We start from the raw sequence: 24996 nt of genomic DNA on the forward strand, positions 1-24996 counted from the left end.
ATAGGATGATCTGAATAACAGCCACACCTCCCATCTCATTAGGCAAGCAATTAGCAAGGCAGATTGTGCCACAGTGGGTTCTAACAATGTAGTAACCTGGTAGGCACAAAGCTAATGGGACTCTTCATTCCTACTACAGACCAAAGCATTGACACACTGAATGAAATAACACGTGTTGAACCGTAACCTCTAAACGTTTTGGATGGCTGACATGCGTAGAAAATAAATATTCCTGTATGTATTCCCCATAAAAATAAGTGAAAATATTTGCAATAACTTTAACAGAGTTTTGATTGAGTGATGAATAGAGGATAAAGTAGTGGCTCTCAGGGTAGGTCATTGTATGGGGGTAACTCACCCCTTCTGCCACCAATGTAGCGCCCACTGCTGTTAATTCATACATCAACTCTGAGAGACCATTTTCTCCATATGTTTTCATCTTTGAATCTCTACTGAACAAAAATATAAACGCAACATGCAACAATTTCAAAGGTTTTACTGAGTTACAATTCATATAAGGAAATTAGTCAATTTAAATAAATAAATTAGGCCCTAATTTATGGATTTCACATGACTGGGCAAGGGTGCAGCCATGGGTGGGCCTGGGAGAGCATAGGCCCACCCACTTGGCAGCCAGGCCCATCCACTGGGGAGCCAGGCCCAGCCAATCAGAATTAGTTTTTCCTCACAAAAGGGCTTTATTACAGACAGAAATACCCTTCAGTTCCATTAGCTGTCCAGGTGACTGGTCTCAGATGATCCCGCAGGTGAAGAAGCCAGATGTGGAGGTCCTGGACTGGCGTGGTTACACGTGGTATGCAGTTGTGAGGCTGGTTGGACGTACTGCCAAATTCTCTAAAATGACGTTGGAGGCAGCTTATGGGAGAGAAATGAACATTAAATGATCTAGCAACAGCTCTGGTGGACATTCCTGCAGTCAGCATGCCAATTGCACGCTCCCTCAAAACTTGAGACATCTGTGCATTCGTGTGACAAAACTGTACAGTTCAAAGTGGCCTTTTATTGTCCTCAGCACAAGGTGCACCTGTGTAATGATCATGCTGTTTAATCAGCTTCTTGATGTGCCACCCTTTTCAGGTGGATGGATTATCTTGGCAAAGGAGAAATGCTCACTAACAAGGATGTTAACACATTTGTGCACAAACTTTGAGAGAAATAAGCTTTTTGTGCATATGGAAAATGTCTAGGATTTTTAATTTCAGCTCATGAAACATGGGACCAACACTTTACATGTTGCGTTTATATTTTTGTTCAGTGTATAAGCCTATAGCAAGCCAAATCATCTTGCCAGCTGACTGTCATAATACTATGGATCAGATGTACTGTCCATGTACATAAGAAAAGGGATTGTGGCATCTGCATAACATTAGTGATTACATCTCGTGACAGTCGTCTGGCTCCATATCACACCAGCATAACTATTTTACTGGTATGTGTGGCTGGCTGGCAGTAAGTGTGGAGGGTGGGCGGCAGTGTGCACAACTTGTGTTTAAATTCCTTGACTGTTGATCCACTTGAGTACACACAAGGAGTGGTTGACCAAACATAGACCTATACTTCAAGTTGGCTTGGTTTCTTGGTATATAGACAAATGTTTTACTTGGTGGTTAGGGAGAGGAATTTAAACAGAGCACCTTAAAAAAATGGAGCCATAAAACCATTAAATTTTTTTATTCTGGTCTTCGTTCCTCAGTAGTGCATTAAAATTGTGTCATCACAAACTTTCGCAAACTGAATACACCCCTTTTGTTTAATCGCAAACGCTGCTTTGGCATCAGTGGAATCAAAGGGCACAGCGCAGTTGAATATTCAATTGATCCCCGACAGAGTTTTACAAAGAAAAGAGAGAGAGAAAACTCGCTGTTGGATTGATTAATCGGTGATTTATCTTTTTATTTGGCAACGCACCCTCAATTACTCCAGCCAATCTCTGACAGGTAGGTCGTTATAACTGTTCTAGTTGCAACCGTTTTTACCTAATCTTCTAGTTCTCAATATAAATATTATGTCCTTTATATAGAATCAAAAGTCAACAAGTTTTAAGATAGATAATTCATATATCTTTTTACATAGGTCAACCAGGAGAAATAGTGTTGCCTATTTGACTTTCCATTAAAAAAACAAAATGCATTGATCTCGTTAATTAATGTAATTATACACTTTTCCCCACAAATATGATTGTTTCTCATGATCACATGATTAACATCCTCACACTGTAGCCTAACTTTTCAGCAATTCTGATGGGTTTTTTATTATTAAAGCCCCCATGTAGTCTTTGTGATTTTATTTTTAAATCATCACTTTATGTCTAATAAATCACTGTGTGCTTATTTAATGAAAATAACTTTTAAAAAAATATATATATTTCCCCACACCCTTACCCAGATAAACAGTCATTGGTCTATTACAGAGTCAAATATATATAGAGAGAATTCAGCTAGGTTCTAAAACACCTGCCATGTTAGCGCCTTTATTTTTTTTAAAATAGTGATGTAACAATATGAGAGCGCCTCCGACAATTCCCTATGAACTGACCCACCATAAACAAGCAAAACAGCGCAGCGAATTTAACAGACATTTTTTTATTGATTAGCATTAGGGATAATGTGTATCCAAGTCTGCACTGTGTTGTGGTGTCAACAAATTGCATATCTGCTTTCACTGGACATCTTCATATGTTTGGAAAACGATCAGAAAGAAACAGCACAACGCTTAGCAACGGCTATGAAGGAGAAAATGGCGCTCTCGGAACATTAAGACAGAAACCGCATTGGCCCAACTCTCTATACAGTACATGGCTCTGGTCTATTATAATCAGTACACATTGTGATGTCATGATGTGGGCCAAAAGTTCCATCCTACCTGAACAGTCTGAAATTCCAGGATTTTTTCCCCCTAACAGCTCTTACACAAAAAGGACATTATCACAATTTTCACAACTTCAGAGTGTCATTTCGACCTCATAGTGTAGAAATATAATTTTTAAAAGGCAGTGGCTACGAATACAACGTTTTTTCCCCACTGTCAATTCAACAGCGATCTATACCTTATATATATATATATATATATATATATCAATTGAAATGACGTGGAAACAACGTTGATTCAACCAGTGTGTGCCCAGTGGGTAAGGATCCGAATGTGTTCTTTTACACACACATTCAAGTTTCTGTTTTTACTCTATGCTTTTCTCACCCTCTTCTGAACCATCAACACATTTGATGGACATTATGATGTAGCCTATGTCTCTGTCTCCTATTTCTGAACAGCTGAAATAAAAACTTGGTGGCGATTTGAATGAACATTCCCCCAAAATATACACTGCTCAAAAAAATAAAGGGAACACTAAAATAACACATCCTAGATCTGAATTAATGAAATAATCTTATTAAATACTTTTTTCTTTACATAGTTGAATGTGCTGACAACAAAATCACACAAACATTATCAATGGAAATCAAATTTATCAACCCATGGAGGTCTGGATTTGGAGTCACCCTCAAAATTAAAGTGGAAAACCACACTACAGGCTGATCCAACTTTGATGTAATGTCCTTAAACAAGTCAAAATGAGGCTCAGTAGTGCCTGTATGACCTCCCTACAATGCCTGGGCATGCTCCTGATGAGGTGGCGGATGGTCTCCTGAGGGATCTCCTCCCAGACCTGGACTAAAGCATCCGCCAACTCCTGGACAGTCTGTGGTGCAACGTGGCGTTGGTGGATGGAGCGAGACATGATGTCCCAGATGTGCTCAATTGGATTCAGGTCTGGGGAACGGGCGGGCCAGTCCATAGCATCAATGCCTTCCTCTTGCAGGAACTGCTGACACACTCCAGCCACATGAGGTCTAGCATTGTCTTGCATTAGGAGGAACCCAGGGCCAACCGCACCAGCATATGGTCTCACAAGGGGTCTAAGGATCTCATCTCGGTACCTAATGGCAGTCAGGCTACCTCTGGCGAGCACATGGAGGGCTGTGCGGCCCCCCAAAGAAATGCCACCCCACACCATGACTGACCCACCGCCAAACCGGTCATGCTGGAGGATGTTGCAGGCAGCAGAACGTTCTCCACGGCGTCTCCAGACTCTGTCACGTCTGTCACATGTGCTCAGTGTGAACCTGCTTTCATCTGTGAAGAGCACAGGGCGCCAATCTTGGTGTTCTCTGGCAAATGCCAAACGTCCTGCACGGTGTTGGGCTGTAAGCACAACCCCCACCTGTGGACGTCGGGCCCTCATACCACCCTCATGGAGTCTGTTTCTGACCGTTTGAGCAGACACATGCACATTTGTGGCCTGCTGGAGGTCATTTTGCAGGGCTCTGGCAGTGCTCCTCCTGCTCCTCCTTGCACAAAGGCGGAGGTAGCAGTCCTGCTGCTGGGTTGTTGCCCTCCTACGGCCTCCTCCACGTCTCCTGATGTACTGGCCTGTCTCCTGGTAGCGCCTCCATGCTCTGGACACTACGCTGACAGACACAGCAAACCTTCTTGCCACAGCTCGCATTGATGTGCCATCCTGGATGAGCTGCACTACCTGAGCCACTTGTGTGGGTTGTAGACTCCGTCTCATGCTACCACGAGAGTGAAAGCACCGCCAGCATTCAAAAGTGACCAAAACATCAGCCAGGAAGCATAGGAACTGAGAAGTGGTCTGTGGTCACCACCTGCAAAACCAGTCCTTTATTGGGGGGTGTCTTGCTAATTGCCTATAATTTCCACCTGTTGTCTATTCCATTTGCGCAACAGCATGTGAAATTTATTGTCAATCAGTGTTGCTTCCTAAGTGGACAGTTTGATTTCACAGAAGTCTGATTGACTTGGAGTTACATTGTGTTGTTTAAGTGTTCCCTTTATTTTTTTGAGCAGTGTATATGATGATTATCTGTCTGTTGTAATGGATATTGCTGTAGCACAAGCATGACACAGTCTACACATTGCATTGGGACAAAACTACCAGCATTTTGTGTGATGATGTAATCTTTATAGTTATGCTGCAATCAGTGGAGGCTGCTGAGGGGAGGACAGCTCGTAATAATGGTTGGAATGGAGTAAATTGAATGGCATCAAACCATGTGTTTGATATATTTGATACCATTCCACTGACTCCGCTCCAGATATTACCACGAGCCCGTCCTCCCCAATTAAGGTGCCACCAACCTCCTGTGGCTGCCGTATAGCCAGAGTTGCTGAAAAAGGAACTCTGCTTCCCAATAGCCAATGTTTGCACATTAAATCGCTATTGACTGCCTGTCTTGCTTGTTGATATGCTGTGTACATACACTGAGTATACAAAACAATAAGAACACCTGCTCCATGACATCGACTGACCAGGTGAATCTAGGTAAAAGCTATGATCCCTTATTGATGTCACTTGTTAAATCCACTTCAATCAGTGTAGATGAAGGGGAGGAGACAGGTTAAAGAAGGATTTTTAAGCCTTGACACAATTGAGACATGGATTGTGTATGTGTGCCATTCAGAGGGTGAATGGGCAAGACAAAACATTTAAGTGCCTTTGAACAGGGTATGGTAGTAGGTGCCAGGCGCACCGGTTTGTGTCAAGAACTGCAACGCTGCTGGGTTTTTCACATCCAGCCAACTTGACACAACTGTGGGAAGCATTGGAGTCAACATGGGCCAGCATCCCTGTTGAATGCTTTCGACACCTTGTAGAGTCCATGCCCCGACGAATTGAGGCTGAGGCAACTCAATATTAGGAAGGTGTTCCTAATGTATGTTATGCTCATTGTATTGCTTGCCTAAATAGCTGCATGTAGGCTAACTCCACTCCTGAAAAAATAACATGAAATCGCTAGACTGCCTGTTGTGTCACGGTTATGTTTGCTTTGGCTACTGTTACAACAGACAAAGAACTACGTTTGTTCGAACAAGTGGCAGCGGAATCACGGGGTGAGGGAGCACTGAGCAGCAGCTGAAAGGACTCGGAGGGGGAAGCATACCAGAGGATCGTGCGCATGCACAGAAATCTCTTTATCTTTAGTCCAAAATTTCTGGGTTCCCGAAAATCCAGAACCACAGCCACTCTGATAATGTTTTGGGGAAAATCACGTTTTTAACTGCACTGCCCCTTTAAATCAAAGACGCCTGCAAAACAGACACTTATTACCTGGGTTGCTCCACGAAATTAGTCAATTTTGGGTAGTGTAACTTGGTAAAAAAAACGTTTGATTTCACCTAATTTGAACATTCTGTGATGAAGAGCACATGTTAAGCTTAGTAAAATACATTTTCCTATTAGGTAAGTACAGTTGAAGTCAGAAGTTTACATACACCTTAGCCAAATACATTTAAACTCAGTTTTTCACAATTCCTGACATTTAATCCTAGTAAAAATTCCCTGTCTTAGGTCAGTTAGGATCACCACTTTATTTTAAGAATGTGAAATGTCAGAATAATAGTAGAGAGAATGATTTATTTCAGCTTTTATTTCTTTCATCACATTCCCAGTGGGTCAGAAGTTTACATACATTCAATTAGTATTTGGTAGCGTTGCCTTTAAATTGTTTAACTTGGGTCAAACGTTTCGGGTAGCCTTCCACAAGCTTCCCACAATAAGTTGGGTGAATTTTGGCCCATTCCTCCTGACAGAGCTGGTGTAACTGAGTCAGGTTTGCAGGCCTCCTTGCTCGCACACGCTTTTTCAGTTCTGCCCACACATTTTCTATAGGATTGAGGTCAGGGCTTTGTGATGGCCACTCCAATACCTTGACTTTGTTGTCCTTAAGCCATTTTGCCACAACTTTGGAAGTATGCTTGGGGTCATTGTCCATTTGGAAGACCCATTTGCGACCAAGCTTTAACTTCCTGACTGATGTCTTGAGATGTTGCTTCAATATATCCACATCATTTTCCTTCCTCATGATGCCATCTATTTTGTGAAGTGCACCAGGCAGGCCCTCCTGCAGCAAAGCACACCCACAGCATGATGCTGCCACCCCCATGCTTCACGGTTGGGATGGTGTTCTTCGGCTTGCAAGTACCCCCTTTTTCCTCCAAACATAATGGATGGTCATTATGGCCAAACAGTTCTAATTTTGTTTCATCAGACCAGAGGACATTTCTCCAAAAAGTACGGTCTTTGTCCCCATGTGCAGTTGCAAACCGTAGTCTGGCTTTTTTATGGGGGTTTTGGAGCAGTGGCTTCTTCCTTGCTGAGCGGCCTTTCAGGTTATGTTGATATAGGACTCGTTTTGCTGTGGATATAGATACTTTTGTACCTGTTTCCTCCAGCATCTTCACAAGGTCCTTTGCTGTTGTTCTGGGATTGATTTGCACTTTTCGCACCAAAGTACGTTCATCTCTAGGAGACAGAACGCGTCTCCTTCCTGTGCAGTATGACAGCTGCGTGGTCCCATGGTGTTTATACTTGCGTACTATTAATTGTACAGATGAACGTGGGACCTTCAGTTGTTTGGAAATTGCTCCCAAGGATGAACCAGACTTGTGGAGGTCTACAATTTTTTTTCTGAGGTCTTGGCTGATTTCTTTTGATTTTCCCATGATGTCAAGCAAAGAGGCACTGAGTTTGAAGGTATGCCTTGAAATATATCCACAGGTACACCTCCAATTGACTCAAAGGATGTCAATTAGCCTATCAGAAGCTTCTAAAGCCATGACATAATTTTCTGGAATTTTCCAAGCTGTTTAAAGGCACAGTCAACTTAGTGTATGTAAACTTCTCACCCACTGGAATTGTTATACAGTGAATTATAAGTGAAATAATCTGTCTGTAAACAATTGTTGGAAAAGTTACTTGTGTCATGCACAAAGTAGATATCCTAACCAACTTGCCAAAACTATAGTTTCTTAACAAGAAATTTGTGGAGTGGTTGAAAAACGAGTTTTTATGACTCCAACCTAAGTGTATGTAAACTTCCGACTTCAACTGTATCTATTAGGTGCCAATTAAAGTAACAGGGTTGATGATTTCATCTTAAATCAGCCATAAATCCCCTTGTGACAGGGGGAATGGAAGCTTGTTGTGTGCAACAGGGAGGGGCAATTGAATCACTAATCACATGAAGTAAATAATAATTGAATCACTAATCACATGTAATAAATAATAATCTTCAGAAATTACTTTGTCAAAGCAACAAAATAACTAGGGCTTTACAATGATGGCAAAAACATGGAGACATTTTGAGGTTAAGTGGATAAAAATCTTCCTAGGATTCAAAAAGCTGAATCTTGGCACTTAAGCAAGTCTTTATTCATATAAAATATCAGATTTATTGCATTTTCCATGTGATCTATATTAAAGGGCACTTCATTTAATATAACAGGCTATTAAAATTCATTACTGGTGTACAATTTCTACTTAAAATATCAAAAGGGACTCATTTCGTGGAACGAACCACCTGTATTGCTGCTACTACACATATTACCTGCTATGTCAACATTCTCTTGAAGATGACACAAAACATTCATAGCATAGTCACACTGTCAGACTGACATCCATGATTCACAAATTCAACTCAAATCAATGATATATCATTAAGCCACTTATCCCTCTTCACGCCTTCATCCAGCATGGACCTCTTGCCAGATCTGTGGAGGCATGAGTACTGGCTGCCTCCTGGGATCACCTGGAGAGACATGGAGCAGATGGAGGAGTATCCGCGTCCCCGTGATCTGCTGTTCGCCTTGCCTCTGGCTTTAGGGTTCATTGTCCTCCGTCTAGTATTTGACAGGTAACCTTTTTGGAACTACTGTATGGACTACATCTTGGATACGATCTTGGTTTGCAACAATATTTTGGCCAGTAATCAACAAGAATGTGTGTCTGAAATATGAATCAGTGACAGTTAAAAAGGGGAAGATTCAACTCACACAATGGAACAATCTGATTGTACGGATATGTGAAACTGCACCCTTTCACTGAAATTAAGTGAAAGGGTGAAAATGTTTGATTAATGGCATCAAGTATTTTTATAGTTGAAGAATAGCATGATTCCTCCGCAGTGTGACTGTTACGCAGCACGGATTTGATTGAATTCTTGATTAAGTCTTGTCATGCACCATCACCCGACAACAAGCAGTAGCAGTGAAATTAAATCCCCATTGGAGGAAGCTGTATTGTTGGTTGACCTGCCCTGTATGCCTGCAGGTGCTTTGGCGGGTATTGTTGGCGGTAGCGCAGGCCAGTTGGGAATAATAGAGAGAGGAGGTGTCAGCACTTTGCTGAAAGAGAGAGCAGCAGCAGGTAGAGTGGAGAGAGGGTGGGCTCTGTTGCTACAGAAGCCGTTTCCTACGGTAACCAGACTGATCCCCATACGTTTTCTCCGACCTACTAAATGGCTTAAAGAGGTTGTTACAGCAACACATAGACAAGTTTCAAGTTAAAGTTGTATTAGTCGTATGTACAGCATACACATAATAATAATAATAATAAAAGACAAGCACAGATATTCTGTATAGGACAGACATGCTGTGAGCACACGCACACGCACGCACACACACACACACACACACACACACACACACACACACACACACACACACACACACACACAATGTATAGATTATCAAAGAACTATAGAAACATGCCTATTTTCATATTGCCATTAGTAATACTACACCTCTTGCTGTGAAGATCAACATTTGCGCTTATGGTTTCCTCACCCCTAGGGTTGTGGCTCCCCCCTTGGGCAGATGTGTGGGGCTGAAGAACAGATTGTGCATGGCTGTCGCTCCCTCCACAAAGCTTGAGTCCTTCTACACCCAACAAAACCGACAACCATCTCAGGTTAGTGTCAGAGACATCAAACTCTGATAATGGTATATGCCAGTCTTTATCTCTTACATCAACATAGCTGCTGGAAGTGTTTGCGCTGTGGGGATGGAAGGGTGACGGGGACATGATTGCTATGATAGGGAAACAGATCATGTACAAGCATCCTGGTCTACGAGTTCCTGGAAAATGTTGATACAGGTGCATAACCAAAGAATAAAATTACTGTGAATAGTAACAGATTACAAATAGGTTTGGCCATATTGGACAAATAAATAATGACTTTTAGTGGGAGCTGTAGTATTATATTTACAGCTGTAATAATGTTCTTTCTATATACCTTCATATTTAGAGTGATATCATCAGTCTAATGGCACAATGTGACAAAACCCAGAGACAAATTGAGACCTGGTTTCGTCACCGAAGAAACCAAGACAGGCCCAGCTACACCAAGAGGTTCTGCGAGGCTTGGCAAGTCCTTTCTTTACCAAGCAAAGGGTTTTTGCCCTTTCGTTTAGCTTCATTCACTTGTATGACCAAATTTGTTTGATTATTTAATTTAACCTTCATTTAACCAGTCAGTTAAGAACAGATTCTTGTTTATTTACAATGACGCCCTGGTCATCAGGAAAAGGACTGTGAAATTCAATGATATTTGATGTCATTCCATTTTCACTTTGCTAATGCAGTTCTAGTTGTAAGACCTTAAAGGGCAATTCCACCACTTTTCAATATAATTTTCATTATTTCCAGCACAATACCAGTGTCTACATATGAGAAAACGTCACATTTCTATGTTTTGTGGAAAAAAATATGAAGTTAAAAAGCTCTACCTGATATATTAAATCACTGTTTTATTACTTTTAATCCTACCCTGTGATGTCACAGAGAAGGACCTTTCTTCTTATCTTTTTAACCACAGATCATAGAAACGCGCTGTTTTCACATATGTAGACACTGGTTTGGTGCTGGAGATAATGAATATGAGGTTGAAAAGTGATGGAATTGCCCTTTAAATTGTAACTAAAACCTGTGTCATTTTGCAGTTGGAGGTTTTTCTTCTACCTCATAGCGTTCCTAGCTGGACTCACAACTTTGATCGATGTGAGTATTAGTATGAACCACAACCCTACAGACCTGGGTTCAAATACATGTGTATTTGATTATGTGTTATTTATGTACTTATGTATTTGTATTTGAGTATTTTCAAATAATGTGGCCCGAATCAACTACTTCTATTGGAAGTATTTGAAAGTATTTTCAATTACTTTCAAATAAACTGCCAACTATTTGAAAGTATTTTCAAATACTTAATTCCAAATATAATATTTAAATACCAAGCAGACCTGGTTCAAATGCATGGGAGTATATTAATATTTGTATAAATAATGTGTATTTGAGTATTTTCAAATAACTGCCATTACTTTGCAAGTTTATTTCCAAATACATTACCATTCAAAAGTTTGGGGTCACTTAGAAATGTCCTTGTTTTCGAGTGTCCATTAAAATAACATCAAATTGATCAGAAATACAGTGTAGACATTGTTAATGTTGTAAATGGCTATTGTAGCTGGAAACGGCTGATTTTTTATGGAATATCTACATAGGCGAACAGAGGCCCATTATCAGCAACCATCAGTCCTGTGTTCCAATGGCACGTTGTGTTTGCTAATCCAAGTTTATCATTTTAAAAGGCTAATTGATCATTAGAAAACCCTTTTGCAATTATGTTAGCACAGCTGAAAACTGTTGTGCTGATTAAAGAAGCAATAAAACTGGCCTTCTTGAGACTAGTTGAGGATCTGGAGCATCAGCAATTGTGGGTTCGATTACAGGCTCAAAATGGCCAGAAACAAATAACTTTCTTCTGAAACTCGTCAGTCTATTCTTGTTCTGAGAAATGAAGGCTATTCCATGCGAGAAATTGCCAAGAAACTGAAGATCTCGTACAACGCTGTGTACTACTCCCTTTACAGAACAGCGCAAACTGGCTCTAACCAGAATAGAAAGAGGAGTGGGAGGCCCCGGTGCACAACTGAGCAAGAGGACAAATACATTAGAGTGTCTAGTTTGAGAAACAGATGCCTCACAGGTCCTCATCTGGCAGCTTCATTAAATAGTACCCGCAAAACACCAGTCTCAATGTCAACAGTGAAGAGGCGACTCCGGGATGCTGACCTTCTAGGCAGAGGTGAAAAGAAAAAACCATATCTCAGACTGGCCAATAAAAAGAAAAGATTAAGATGGGCAGTCTGATATATGGCTTTTCTTTGCAACTCTGCCTAGAAGGTCAGCATCCCAGAGTCGTCTCTTTGTCACAAACAACAGGTGTAGGCTAACAGTGAATGCTTACATACGGATCCTTTTCCAACAATGCAGAGTTAAAGATTGATTTTTTAAATAAAACAAATATATAACTTGTGTTTTCAAATAAAATAAATATCAAAATACTTACAGTACCAGTCAAAGGTTTGGACATACCTACTCATTCCATGGTTTGTCTTTATTTTTACTATTTTCTACATTGTAGAATAATAGTGAAGACATCAAAACTATGAAATAACACATATGGAATCATGTAGTAACCAAAAAAGTGTTAAACAAATCTAAATATATTTTAAATTTGAGATTCTTCAAAGTAGCCACCCTTTGCCTTGATGACAGCTTTGCACACTCTTGGCATTCCCTCAACCAGCTTCACCTGGAATGCTATTCCAACATTCTTGAAGGAGTTCCCACATACACTGAGCACTTGTTGGCTGCTTTTCCTTCACTCTGTGGTCCAACTCATCCCAAACCATCTCAATTGGGTTGTCGGGTGATTGTGGAGGCCAGGTCATCTGATGCAGCACTCAATCGCTCTCCTTCTTAGTCAAATAGCCCTTAAACAGCTTAGAGGTGTGTTGGGTCATTGTCCTGTTGAAAAACAAATGATAGTCCCACTAAGCCCAAACCAGATGGGATGGCGTATCGCTGCAGAATGCTGTGGTAGCCATGCTGGTTAAGTGTGGCTTGAATTCGAAATACTTTTTAGGTTACTAAATGATTACATATTTACATTTACATTTACGTCATTTAGCAGACGCTCTTATCCAGAACGACTTACAAATTGGTGCATTCACCCTATAGCCAGTGGGATAACCACTTCCTATCCCAGGTATTCCTTAAAGAGGTGGGGTTTCAAATGTCTCCGGAAGGTGGTGAGTGACTCCGCTGTCCTGGCGTCGTGAGGGAGCTTGTTCCACCATTGGGGTGCCAGAGCGGCGAACAGTTTTGACTGGGCTGAGCGGGAACTATGCTTCCGCAGAGGAAGGGGAGCCAGCAGGCCAGAGGTGGATGAATGCAATGCCCTCGTTTGGGTGTAGGGACTGATCAGAGCCTGAAGGTACGGAGGTGCCGTTCCCCTCACAGCTCCATAGGCAAGCACCATGGTCTTGTAACAGATGCGAACTTCAACTGGAAGCCAGTGGAGTGTGCGGAGGAGCGGGGTGATGTGAGAGAACTTGGGAAGGTTGAACACCAGACGGGCTGCGGCATTCTGGATGAGTTGTAGGGGTTTAATGACACAGGCAGGGAGCCCAGCCAACAGCGAGTTGCAGTAATCCAGACGGGAGATGACAAGTGCCTGGATTAGGACCTGTGCCGCTTCCTGTGTAAGGCAGGGTCGTACTCTCCGAATGTTGTAGAGCATGAACCTGCAGGATCGGGTCACTGCCTTGATGTTAGCGGAGAACGACAGGGTGTTGTCCAGGGTCACGCCAAGGCTCTTCGCACTCTGGGAGGAGGACACAACGGAGTTGTCAACCATGATGGCAAGATCATGGAACGGGCAGTCCTTCCCCGGGAGGAAGAGCAGCTCCGTCTTGCCAAGGTTCAGCTTGAGGTGGTGATCCGTCATCCATACTGATATGTCTGCCAGACATGCAGAGATGCGATTCGCCACCTGGTTATCAGAAGGGGGAAAGGAGAAGATTAGTTGTGTATCGTCAGCGTAGCAATAATAGGAGAGGCCATGTGAGGATATGACAGAGCCAAGTGACTTGGTGTATAGGGAGAATAGGAGAGGGCCTAGAACTGAGCCCTGGGGGACACCAGTGGTGAGAGCACGTGGTGCGGAGACAGCTTCTCGCCACGCCACTTGGTAGGAGCGACCGGTCAGGTAGGACGCAATCCAGGAGTGAGCCGCGCCGGAGATGCCCTGCTCGGAGAGGGTGGAGAGGAGGATCTGATGGTTCACAGTATCAAAGGCAGCAGACAGGTCTAGAAGGACAAGAGCAGAGGAGAGAGAGTTAGCTTTAGCAGTGCGGAGAGCCTCCGTGACACAGAGAAGAGCAGTCTCAGTTGAATGACCAGTCCTGAAACCTGACTGGTTTGGATCAAGAAGGTCATTCTGAGAGAGATAGCAAGAGAGTTGGCTAAAGACGGCACGCTCAATAGTTTTGGAAAGAAAAGAAAGAAGGGATACTGGTCTGTAGTTGTTGACATCAGTGGGATCGAGTGTTGGTTTTTTGAGAAGGGGTGCAACTCTCGCTCTCTTGAAGACGGAAGGGACATGGCCAGCGGTCAAGGATGAGTTGATCAGCGAGGTGAGGTAGGGGAGAAGGTCACCGGAGATGGTCTGGAGAAGAGAGGAGGGGATGGGGTCAAGCGGGCAGGTTGTTGGGCGGCCTGCAGTCACAAGTCGCAAGATTTTATCTGGAGAGAGAGGGGAGAAAGAAGTCAAAGCATAGGGTAGGGCAGTGTGAGCAGGACCAGCAGTGTCATTAGACTTAACAAACGAGGATCGGATGTCGTCAACCTTCTTTTCAAAGTGGTTGACGAAGTCATCCACAGAGAGGGAGGAGGGGGGGGGGGGGGGGGGGGGGATTCAGCAGGGAGGAGAATGTGGCAAAGAGCTTCCTAGGGTTAGAGGCAGATGCTTGGAATTTAGAGTGGTAGAAAGTGGCCTTAGCAGCAGAAACAGATGAAGAAAATGTAGAGAGGAGGGAGTGAAAAGATGCCAGGTCGGCAGGGAGTTTAGTTTTCTTCCATTTCCGCTCCGCTGCCCGGAGCTCTGTTCTGTGAGCTCGCAATGAGTCATCAAGCCACGGAGCTGGAGGGGAGGACCGAGCCGGCCGGGAGAATAGGGGACACAGAGAGTCAAAGGATGCAGAAAGGGAGGAGAGGAGGGTTGAGGAGGCAGAATCAGGAGATTGGAGGGAGAAGGATTGAGCAGAGGGAAGAGATGATAGGATGGAAGAGGAGAGAGTAGTGGGAGAGAGAGAGCGAAGGTTGCGGCGGCGCATTACCATCTGTGTAGGGGCAGAGTGAGTAGTGTTGGAGGAGAGCGAGAGAGAAAAGGATACAAAGTAGTGGTCGGAGACATGGAGGGGAGTTGCAGTGAGATTAGTAGAAGAGCAGCATCTAGTAAAGATGAGGTCAAGCGTATTGCCTGCCTTGTGAGTAGGGGGGGACGGTGAGAGGGTGAGGTCAAAAGAGGAGAGGAGTGGAAAGAAGGAGGCAGAGAGAAATGAGTCAAATGTAGACGTAGGGAGGTTGAAATCCCCCAAAACTGTGAGGGGTGAGCCATCCTCAGGAAAGGAGCTTATCAAGGCGTCAAGCTCATTGATGAACTCTCCAAGGAAACCTGGAGGGCGATAGATGACAAGGATATTAAGCTTAAATGGGCTAGTGACTGTGACAGCATGGAATTCAAATGAGGAGATAGACAGATGGGTTAGGGGAAAAATTGAGAATGTCCACTTGGGAGATATGAGGATTCCTGTGCCACCACCCCGCTGACCAGATGCTCTCGGGGTATGCGAGAACACATGGTCAGACGAGGAGAGAGCAGTAGGAGTAGCAGTGTTTTCAGTGGTAATCCATGTTTCCGTCAGCGCCAAGAAGTCGAGGGATTGGAGGGTAGCATAGGCTGGGATGAAGTCTGCCTTGTTGGCAGCAGAACGGCAGTTCCAGAGGCTGCCTGAGACCTGGAACTCCAGGTGAGTGGTGCGTGCAGGGACCACCAGGTTAGAGAGGCAGCAGCCACGCGGTGTGAGGCGTTTGTGTAGCCTGTGCGGAGAGGAGAGAACAGGGATAGGCAGAGGCATAGTTGACAGGCTGCAGCAAATGGCTACAATAATGCAGAGGAGATCGGAATGAAATGAACTAAACATCTGGGAAAGGAGAGAGCGGGCCTCCCTCACCACAACTCCCAAATATAACTCTCCCAACTTCCACCTCAGAAACTATAATTGTTGTAAACTACAGCGGTTCAATGTTTCTATGAATAGACTAACTCAGCTAGCTAACTAGGCGCAGCACGAACACACAGAGAGAGCCAAACTAACGTTAACTAGTCACCCATGTCCCGAATTCCCTGAACGACTCGGGCTATCAATATGTAAAAAACAAAACATAAATGTAGGTTATGACTTACCCCTAGCAGCTACTGTTAGCTAGCCAAGTGCGAAGCTAGCCACTGAATTGACTCAGCCAGTTCGCGTCTGTTCGCTAGGTCGTTCCAGCTATTGTTTACTAGTAGCTATCCAGGTAGCAACAAGCTAGCTAAATTTCAAGCACAGTAGCCACTTGCTACCTAACGTTAACGGTTCAGACATGAGGTTAGAAAACAGCTGAATGGTAGGCAATTATTGTATGTAATCATTGTATGCAGCCAGCTGGCGTAACCACAGGCACTCCCAGGCGTGAAATAACTATACCGTTGCTAATTGCTACTCGCCAGCTAGTCCAGGTGGAGGGTGAGCCAGCTAGCTTCGTGCTACGCCCGGCGCCGCCGAATACAATACTAACCTACAATAATTACATACAACAACCCACGATAACTACCAACAATACCTAACTACAATCTAAATACATATGTAGGTTATGACTTACCCCTAGCAGCTACTGTTAGTTAGCCAAGTGCAAAGCTAGTCACTGAATTGACTCAGCCAGTTCGCGTCTGCTCGCTCGGTCGTTCCAGCTATTGTTTACCAGTTAGCGTTAACGGTTCAGACAATGAGGTTACAAAACAGCTGAATGGTAGAAAACAGCTGAATGGTAGGCAATTATTGTATGTAACTATTGTAGGCAGCCAGCTGGCGTAATTACAGGCACTCTCAGGCATATGTGTTATTTCATAGTTTTGATGTCTTCACTATTATTCTACAATGTAGACAATAGTAAAAAAAAATAAAGAAGAACCCTTTTGACTGGTACTGTACTTCCAAATGTCTTTCAAAGTAATTTAAATAACCTAAATAGTTTTTGAACCCAGGTCTGTTCAGGTCACATTGGCTTCATCTGCATGAGAAACTTGTTTATTCCAACCTCCTTTCCCTTTAGAGATCCTGGTTTTGGGACCAGAGAGAATGCTGGACAGGTTATCCACAACAAGTAAGCTCACATGTTCTGTTTTCCCTTCAATCTATGTCTATACCCTCTACCTTTATATCACTATACCTTTTAACTTACAGAGCACTCATATTTACGGTGCCTTCAGAAAGTATTCACACCCCTTAACTTTTTCCACATTTTGTTGTGTTACAAAGTGGGATTAAAATGGCTTTAATAGTCATTTTTTGTTAATGATCTACACAAAATACTCTGTAATGTCAAAGTGGAAGAAAAATATATAGTATAGTAAAAACTATATATATAAAAAATAAAACACTATTATAGATAAGTATCCAACCCCCTGAGTCAATACATATTGGAATCACCTTTGGCAGCGATTACAGCTGTGAGTCTTTTTGGGTAAGTCCCATTATTCTTTTAAAGATTCTTCAAGCTCTGTCAAGTTGGTTGTTGATCGCTAGACAGCCATTTTCAAGTCTTGCCATAGATTTTCAAGCCGATTTAATTGAAAACTGTATCTAGGCCACTCAGGAACATTCAATGTCGTCTTGGTAAGCAACTCCAGTGTATATTTGGCCTTGTATTTTAGGTTATTGTCCTGCTGAAAGGTGAATTTGTCTCCCAGTGTCTGTTGGAAATCAGACTGAAACAGGTTTTCCTCTAGGATTTTATCCTAAAAATGTCTCTAGTCCTTGCCAAAGAAAAGCATACACATAACATGATGCAGCCACCACCATGCTTGAAAATTTGAGGAGTGGTACTCAGTGATGTGTTGTGTTGGATTTGCGCCAAATGTAACGGTTTTATTCAGGACATAAAGTTATTTTGTTGCAGTTTTACTTTAGTGCCTTATTGCATGTTTTGGAATATTTGTATTCTATACAGGCTTCCTTCTTTTCACTCTGTCATTTAGGTTAGTATTGTGGAGTAACTACAATGTTGTTGATCCATCCTCAGTTTTCTCCTATCACAGCCATTAAACTCTGTAACTGTTTTATAGTCACCTGTCCTCATGGTGAAATCCCTGAGCGGTTTCCTTCCTCTCCGGCAACTGAGTTAGGAAGGACGACTGTATCTTTGGAGTGACTGGGTGTATTGATACACCATCCAAAGTGTAATTAATAACTTCACCATACTCAAAGGGATATTCAATGTCTGGTTTTTTATTTTTACCCATCTACCAATAGTTGCCCTTCTTTAAGAGGCATTGGAAAACCTCCCTGGTGTTTGTGGTTGAATCTGTGTTTGAAATTCACTGCTTGACTGAGGGACCTTACATATAACTGTATGTGTGGGGTACAGAGATGAGGTAGTCATTAAAAAATCATGTTAAACACTATTATTGCACACAGAGTGAGTCCATGCAACTTATTATGTGACTTGTTAAAAGGTTACTTCTACTTCCCCAGAGTCAGATGAACTTGTGGATACAATTTTTATGTCTTTGTGTCCAGTATGAAGGAAGTTAGAGGTAGTTTCGCGAACCAATACTAACTACATTGCCTTGCAAAAGTATTCATCCTCCTTGGCGTTTTTCCTATTTTGTTGCAGTACAACCTGTAATTTAAATGGATTTCTATTTAGATTTCATGTAATGGACATACACAAAATAGTCCAAATTGGTGAAGTGAAATGAAAAAAATAACTTGTTTCAAAAACGTCTAAAAAATAAATAACGGAAAAGTGGTGCGTGCATATGTATTCACCCCCTTTGCTATTAAGCCCCTAAATAAGATCTGTGCAACCAATTACCTTCAGAAATCACATAATTAGTTAAATAAAGTCCACCTGTGTGCAATCTAAGTGTCACATGATCTCAGTATATATACACACCTGTTCTGAAAGGCCCCAGAGTCTGAAACACCACTAAGCAAGGGACACCACCACTTTGAACATCCCACGGAGCACCATTAAATCCATTATTAGAAAAATGAAAGAATATGGCACCACAACAAACCTGCCAAGAGAGGGCCGCCCACCAAAACTCACGGACCAGGCAAGGAGGGCATTAATCAGAGAGGCAACAAAGACACCAAAGATAACCCTGAAGGAGCTGCAAAGCGCCACAGCGGAGATTGGAGTATCTGTCCATAGGACCACTTTAAGCTGTACACTCCACAGAGCTGGGCTTTACAGAAGAGTGACCAGAAAAAAGCCATTGCTTAAAGAAAAAAATAAGCAAACACGTTTGGTGTTCGCCAAAAGGCATGTGGGAGACTCCCCAAACATATGGAAGAAGATAATCTGGTCAGATGAGACTAAAATTGAGCTTTTTGGCCATCAAGGAAAACGCTATGTCTGGCACAAACCCAACACCTCTCATCACCCCGAGAACACCATCCCCACAGTGAAGCATGGTGGTGGCAGCATCATGCTGTGGGGATGTTTTTCATCAGCAGGGACTGGGAAACTGGTCAGAATTGAAGGAACGATAGATGGTGCTAAATACAGGGAAATTCTTGAGGGAAACCTGTTTCAGTCTTCCAGAGATTTGAGACTGGGACGGAGGTTCACCTTCCAGCAGGACAATGACCCTTAAGCAACACGTGAGTGGTCTAAGGGGAAACATTTAAATGTCTTGGAATGGCCTAGTCAAAGCCCACACCTCAATCCAATTGAGAATCTGTGGTATGACTTAAAGATTGCTGTACACCAGCGGAACCCATCCAACTTGAAGGAGCTGGAGCAGTTTTGCCTTGAAGAATGGGCAAAAATCCCAGTGGCTAGATGTACCAAGCTTATAGAGACATACCCCAAGAGACTTGCAGCTGTAATTGCTGCAAAAGGTAGCTCTACAAAGTATTGACTTTGGGGGTGAATAGTTATGCACGCTCAATTTTTCTGTTTTTTTGTCTTATTTCTTGTTTGTTTCACAAAAAAATTATTTTGCATCTTCAAAGTGGTAGGCATGTTGTGTAAATCAAATGATACAACCCCCCAAAAAATCTATTTTAATTCTGGTTGTAAGGCTACAAAATAAAATGCCAAGGGGGTGAATACTTTCGCAAGCCACTGTAGCGTTAGCGCAATGACTTGAAGTCTTTGTGTATCTGCTTGACTGGAAGTCTATAGGTACCTGCTAGCAGCTATTGATTCAAGACATTTCAGCTTTCAATTTGTTATTAATTAGAAAAATGTCTAAAACCATCATTCCACTTTCACATTATAAGGTATTGTGTGTAGGCCAGTGACACAAAATCTCAATCCATTTTAAATTCAGGCTGTAACAACAAAATGTGGGAAAAGTTTTAGGGGTGTGAATACTTTCTGAAGGCACTGTACATTTCTGTACTGTTTTTTTCCCTTTAGTGTACATTACATAGGCTATACTTTATACCAACAATGATATGACCAACTACAGAATGAAATTATTCTCTGTTAGATCATGTCCATACTGTATCTCTGGCAATCAAAAACCAGGTGCCGAGTCGTGATGGAACAAGGCCCTACCTAAGTATGAGGATGTACAGTATGGTTCATTCTGGTTTGGAATTCCCACTCATTAATTTTCCCATTCATTTGGCGGTGGACAAAGACATTCCGCTCAAAACATTTAGCTCAAAACAATGGCTCGTTGTCATCAGCAAAAATAACATTCTGCACACTTTAACTGTATAATTCCAAGTGTGCTTATTAAGGTTGTGAATCTTATTTTTTACGGATGAAAATGTATATTTTCCTTGATATTCAGCACCGGTACATAGCCAGTGGATGTGCATTTGTTATACCCAATCATAGTCAACAGTGTATTTCCCTATCCTCTGCAGCCAATTGAGAGGGCCCACTTCTGGTACTACCAGCTGGAGCTGGGCTTCTACCTCTCCCTTCTTCTCTGTGTCTCTGTGGACGTCAAGAGGAAAGTAAGTCCCTTCATCTGCCTGCTCCTCACTTCCTGCCAGGACCATGATAATAAGCAGTCCCCATTTATCACACTTACTAGTAGAGAAGAGCAAGGATCAGGGTGCGACATTATTTGCGCTCCCTCATATTTCATACATGATCAGCTCTACTGGCTTTTCCGCTATTTAAAGATACTATACATGTTACTTGGATTCCGGTTAATAATAGACTCAAAGACCTGTTGGGTGAATGGATAATCTATTTCAAAACTCACATTTCTTCCTCAGAGAAATAAAGGGTCAACATGGTCTTTCAATGATTTTAATCCCTGGCCTGAATAGTCATTGAGATCATGTTGAACAAATACGGTATAGTATTCTAAAGCGAAGCTTTTGGTATTCCCCAGAAAGGTTTCTTCATTTTTGGATATAGAGTACATAAAGTCATACTTTTGCCATTAGCTATTACATTACTCGACTTTAAAACTTTGCTCTCTCATTTCCAGGATTTCAAGGAGCAGGTGATTCACCACATTGTCACCATCTTCCTGCTTGGTTTCTCCTACTGTTCCAACTATGTACGGATAGGCACTCTGGTGATGCTGCTTCACGACTCCTCTGACTTCCTCCTAGAGGTAAGAGCTGGATCACAGCCCAGCCAGTCTCCCCATTAACATCAGTCTGTATATCCTAAGATATTCAATATCATGTATTTCACTTAGGACTGGTGAAATGCACTGCACCTAAACAGGTTAGCGCTTGTCCGACGTGTGGATAAAATGCGTCTCTTTTTTCCCTACTGGTCTCGCTTGTGAAATGTATTTTTGTCATTGAGGGTCAATGAGGAACATAATGGTCAAATTAGCATGGCATGTCTTATGACTCTCTAGCCCTGTTTATACCCGGTTCTAATTTGCGTCCTTTGTCCTGATATTGGACAGAGAAACCATTTAAACCATCATTATTCCACCCTCTAAAATCATTAACAGGTGGCACCATTGACTGATTACATCAATATGTGTCTTACAATAAATAAATAAATATTATTTTGAAAGAATAGCTGTGAAATCATTTGCATAAAGGAAGGGACCAGGAAATCTGCTCACAATGCAGACACAGTGGACGGATAACAGACACATTTTAATTCCATGTGTAGACACATTTCTGGAAATGTGGGCACAATCAGAATATAGACAAGATCAGGACAAAGGACCCATGTTAGCACCAGGTATAAACGGGGCTTCTTATTCATAGTCAGACATTAGTGGGACCTTGGTTTACCTGCAGTGCCAGGAATGTGAACCAGTCTGTCAATTATCATTCATTACCAATAGAGAGAGAATACCAAAGAGACCAAAAGCTGTGTGTAATGAATTTTATGCACATTCATACATAAAAGCCTCATCACCTAATTTATTCCAATAGAAACACATTTCAATGTTAGCATTTGTTTGCATTAGGGATCCATCTTAGAATATCTTACTGTTTTTACAGTCTGCCAAGATGTTCAACTATGGCACGGGCTGGAGGAAGACGTGCGACACGTTATTTGTCATTTTTGCTGCTGTCTTCCTGGTGACTCGCCTGGTGGTGTTTCCCAGCAAGTAAGACCAACTCAGTGGTATCTCTTAGTTCTAAATGTTTTTTCATGACATTATAATACAATTAAGATTATGTGCAATTGTGAATTTATTAGTATTGATAGTGAATGCTACACTACTTTTCATTGGTTACCTAATTGTATCAAATCGACTTTATTGGCCATCTAATACACAACAATGTTTGTTCAAGCAACAATTTAGTTAACAAAATGTCTTAGAATATAATGGTTTACATATTTACATTTTAGTCATTTAGCAGACGCTCTTATCCAGAGCGACTTACAGTTAGTGAATACATTTTTTTTTAATACTGGCCCCCCGTGGGAATCGAACCCACAACCCTGGCGTTGCAAACGCCATGCTCTATCAACTGAGCTACATCCCTGCCGGCCATTCCCTCCCCTACCCTGGACGACGCTGGGCCAATTGTGCGCCGCCCATGAGTCTCCCGGTCGCGGCCGGCGGCGACAGAGCCTGGATTCAAACCAGGATCTCTAGTGGCACAGTTAGCACTGCGATGCAGTGCCTTAGACCACTGCGCCACTCGGTTTACAACTGGGATATATTGACTCTAATCATTGCATTACTTGCTTCCTCTTCCCCTCCCTGCCCTGATTTCTAGAATAATCCACACAACCCTTGTGTTGTCCATGGAAGTCTTTGAACCCTTCGCTGGCTACTACTTTTTCAACATTCTACTGATGGTGCTACAAGCACTTCATGTCTTCTGGGCCTTGTTAATCCTACGGATGGCCAACAAGTTTCTATTCTTGGGCAAGGTGAGTATATGCAGTCACAAAATGACCAGGAAACAAGTAGCCCATCACGTTTCATGAGTGTTCATGATGTGTATATTTTTGTGTCTTTAGCTGGATAAAGATGAACGCAGTGATGAAGAGAGTGAGCTGGAAGAGGGGGAGGAGGAAGACGAAGATGGGGAGTGTTGTTGGGAGAGAAGTAAAGAAGCCCTGAACTCCAAACTGAAAATGCTAAGCAATAGCTTTGTCTTAAACAACCTTACCAATCACAGAGCTGCTATTGTGAGCAAGATGCGCAAAGCGAGGTAGAATTATGAATTTAGACAGAGTGATTGTTTTCTGTCAACAATTAAGTTACATTATAGACCAGTTCGAATAGAGTACTTTTTCTCCATCTGGGCAGGGGCGGTGTGTTCAATAGGGCGATATGGGCGACGCACTGCCAAACGGGAAAAGGAAGGGATTTTTTTTCTAATCAATTATATCACGGCAACAGTAGTTATCAGTGTTGTAATCTAGACGTCTGATCTGCCACAGTGCCACTAAATGTCCAATCAGGCTAAAGTCGTGCTTCAAATGCCCCCCCCCCCCCCTTTTGGGGCGATTTCAGTCAGGTTGAAAATCGCCCAGAAGTCTGTCATAGACTCCCATGTAAAATCTATTTTTTTCAAATATCAGAGCTTTCAATACAATCTCTATGGGTTTCTGAGGGCTTGCACTTACGCGCTTTCGTCATACGTAACATAACCATGAACGTAACTAAGAAAAGAGCGGGTAGCAGCGTGAGCGTCAATCAATTCACTACTACTATCAAAATGGCTAGGCTTCAGTGCAACTCGATTGTGTCTTTGAAAGAAGTTCCTTTTTGTCGGCGAACAAATGAAGATAAATTGGCAACGAAACAATTAGGACCTCCCAGACCAAATTTAATAATTCAACAGGTTTCTACTAAAGGGGGGAAGTCCTACACCCGAGGATTTTCCAAAAATTGGTACGAACGAAAAACCTGGCTAGCAGGCTGCGATGTAGCTAATGCAGTCTTCTGCTACCCCCTGCTTACTCTTTCACCCTGAAGGCGGCACGGCAGACAGCACCGCTTGGACAGCGACTGGTGTGTAACGGACATGCACCATCTTTCAGGAAAGATTAAGAAACATGAGCTGTCAAAGACCCACATGGATAGCTGTTTGAGATTGTCTGCTTTGGGGAGAGTGAACATTCCCACTCAACTGGATGAGGGATACAGGCTAGCTGTCCGCCGCCACAACGATGAGGTTAGTGTTGATAATCACAAGTTTACTGGAGAACTGAAACTGACAAGGCTGACAAGATAGGACCCTTTTGTCCATTGTTATTGGATAGGAACAGAACTTATAACCAGCTCCTGACCTAAATAGATCTTAGCACAACATTTTACTCAACATATCATATTCCATATTCACTATAACAAATATATTTACTACGACATTAGCAAGAACCGCCACATCCTCAGCCGGCTAATCCAGTGTGTGAAGTTTTGCGGAGTGTTTGAGTTAGCTTTGCGAGGCAAAGATGAAACTGAGGGCTCCACCAACCCTGGTAAGCCAACACTTTTGAGATCAGTCAATAAATGCTTCTGGTATTGACTTATATGCTGCCCCTGTCTTCATGTTGTTGCTGGACATATCTTTTTTAAAATGTGTGTAGGT

At 42.5% G+C, this 24996-nt stretch overlaps 1 protein-coding gene across 1 annotated transcript; it reads left to right on the top strand.

Annotated features, from left to right (window-relative positions):
* Window positions 1–1746: 1746 nt before the first annotated feature.
* On the top strand, window positions 1747–23617 carry LOC311098607 (ceramide synthase 2-like; the record flags this gene model as incomplete). Its single annotated transcript, XM_084139139.1, has 11 exons — window positions 1747–1958; window positions 8571–8732; window positions 9670–9787; window positions 10125–10243; window positions 10819–10876; window positions 17099–17149; window positions 20878–20970; window positions 21456–21584; window positions 22444–22553; window positions 23173–23329; window positions 23420–23617. Exons 2-11 carry the CDS (start codon window positions 8572–8574, stop codon window positions 23615–23617), a joined length of 1194 nt encoding a protein of 397 aa, XP_083995265.1. The 5' UTR covers window positions 1747–1958; window position 8571.
* Window positions 23618–24996: the final 1379 nt, after the last annotated feature.

The sequence above is a fragment of the Coregonus lavaretus genome (genome assembly GCF_964263955.1).
Source record: "Coregonus lavaretus genome assembly, chromosome: 23".
Taxonomy (NCBI): Eukaryota; Metazoa; Chordata; class Actinopteri; order Salmoniformes; family Salmonidae; genus Coregonus; species Coregonus lavaretus.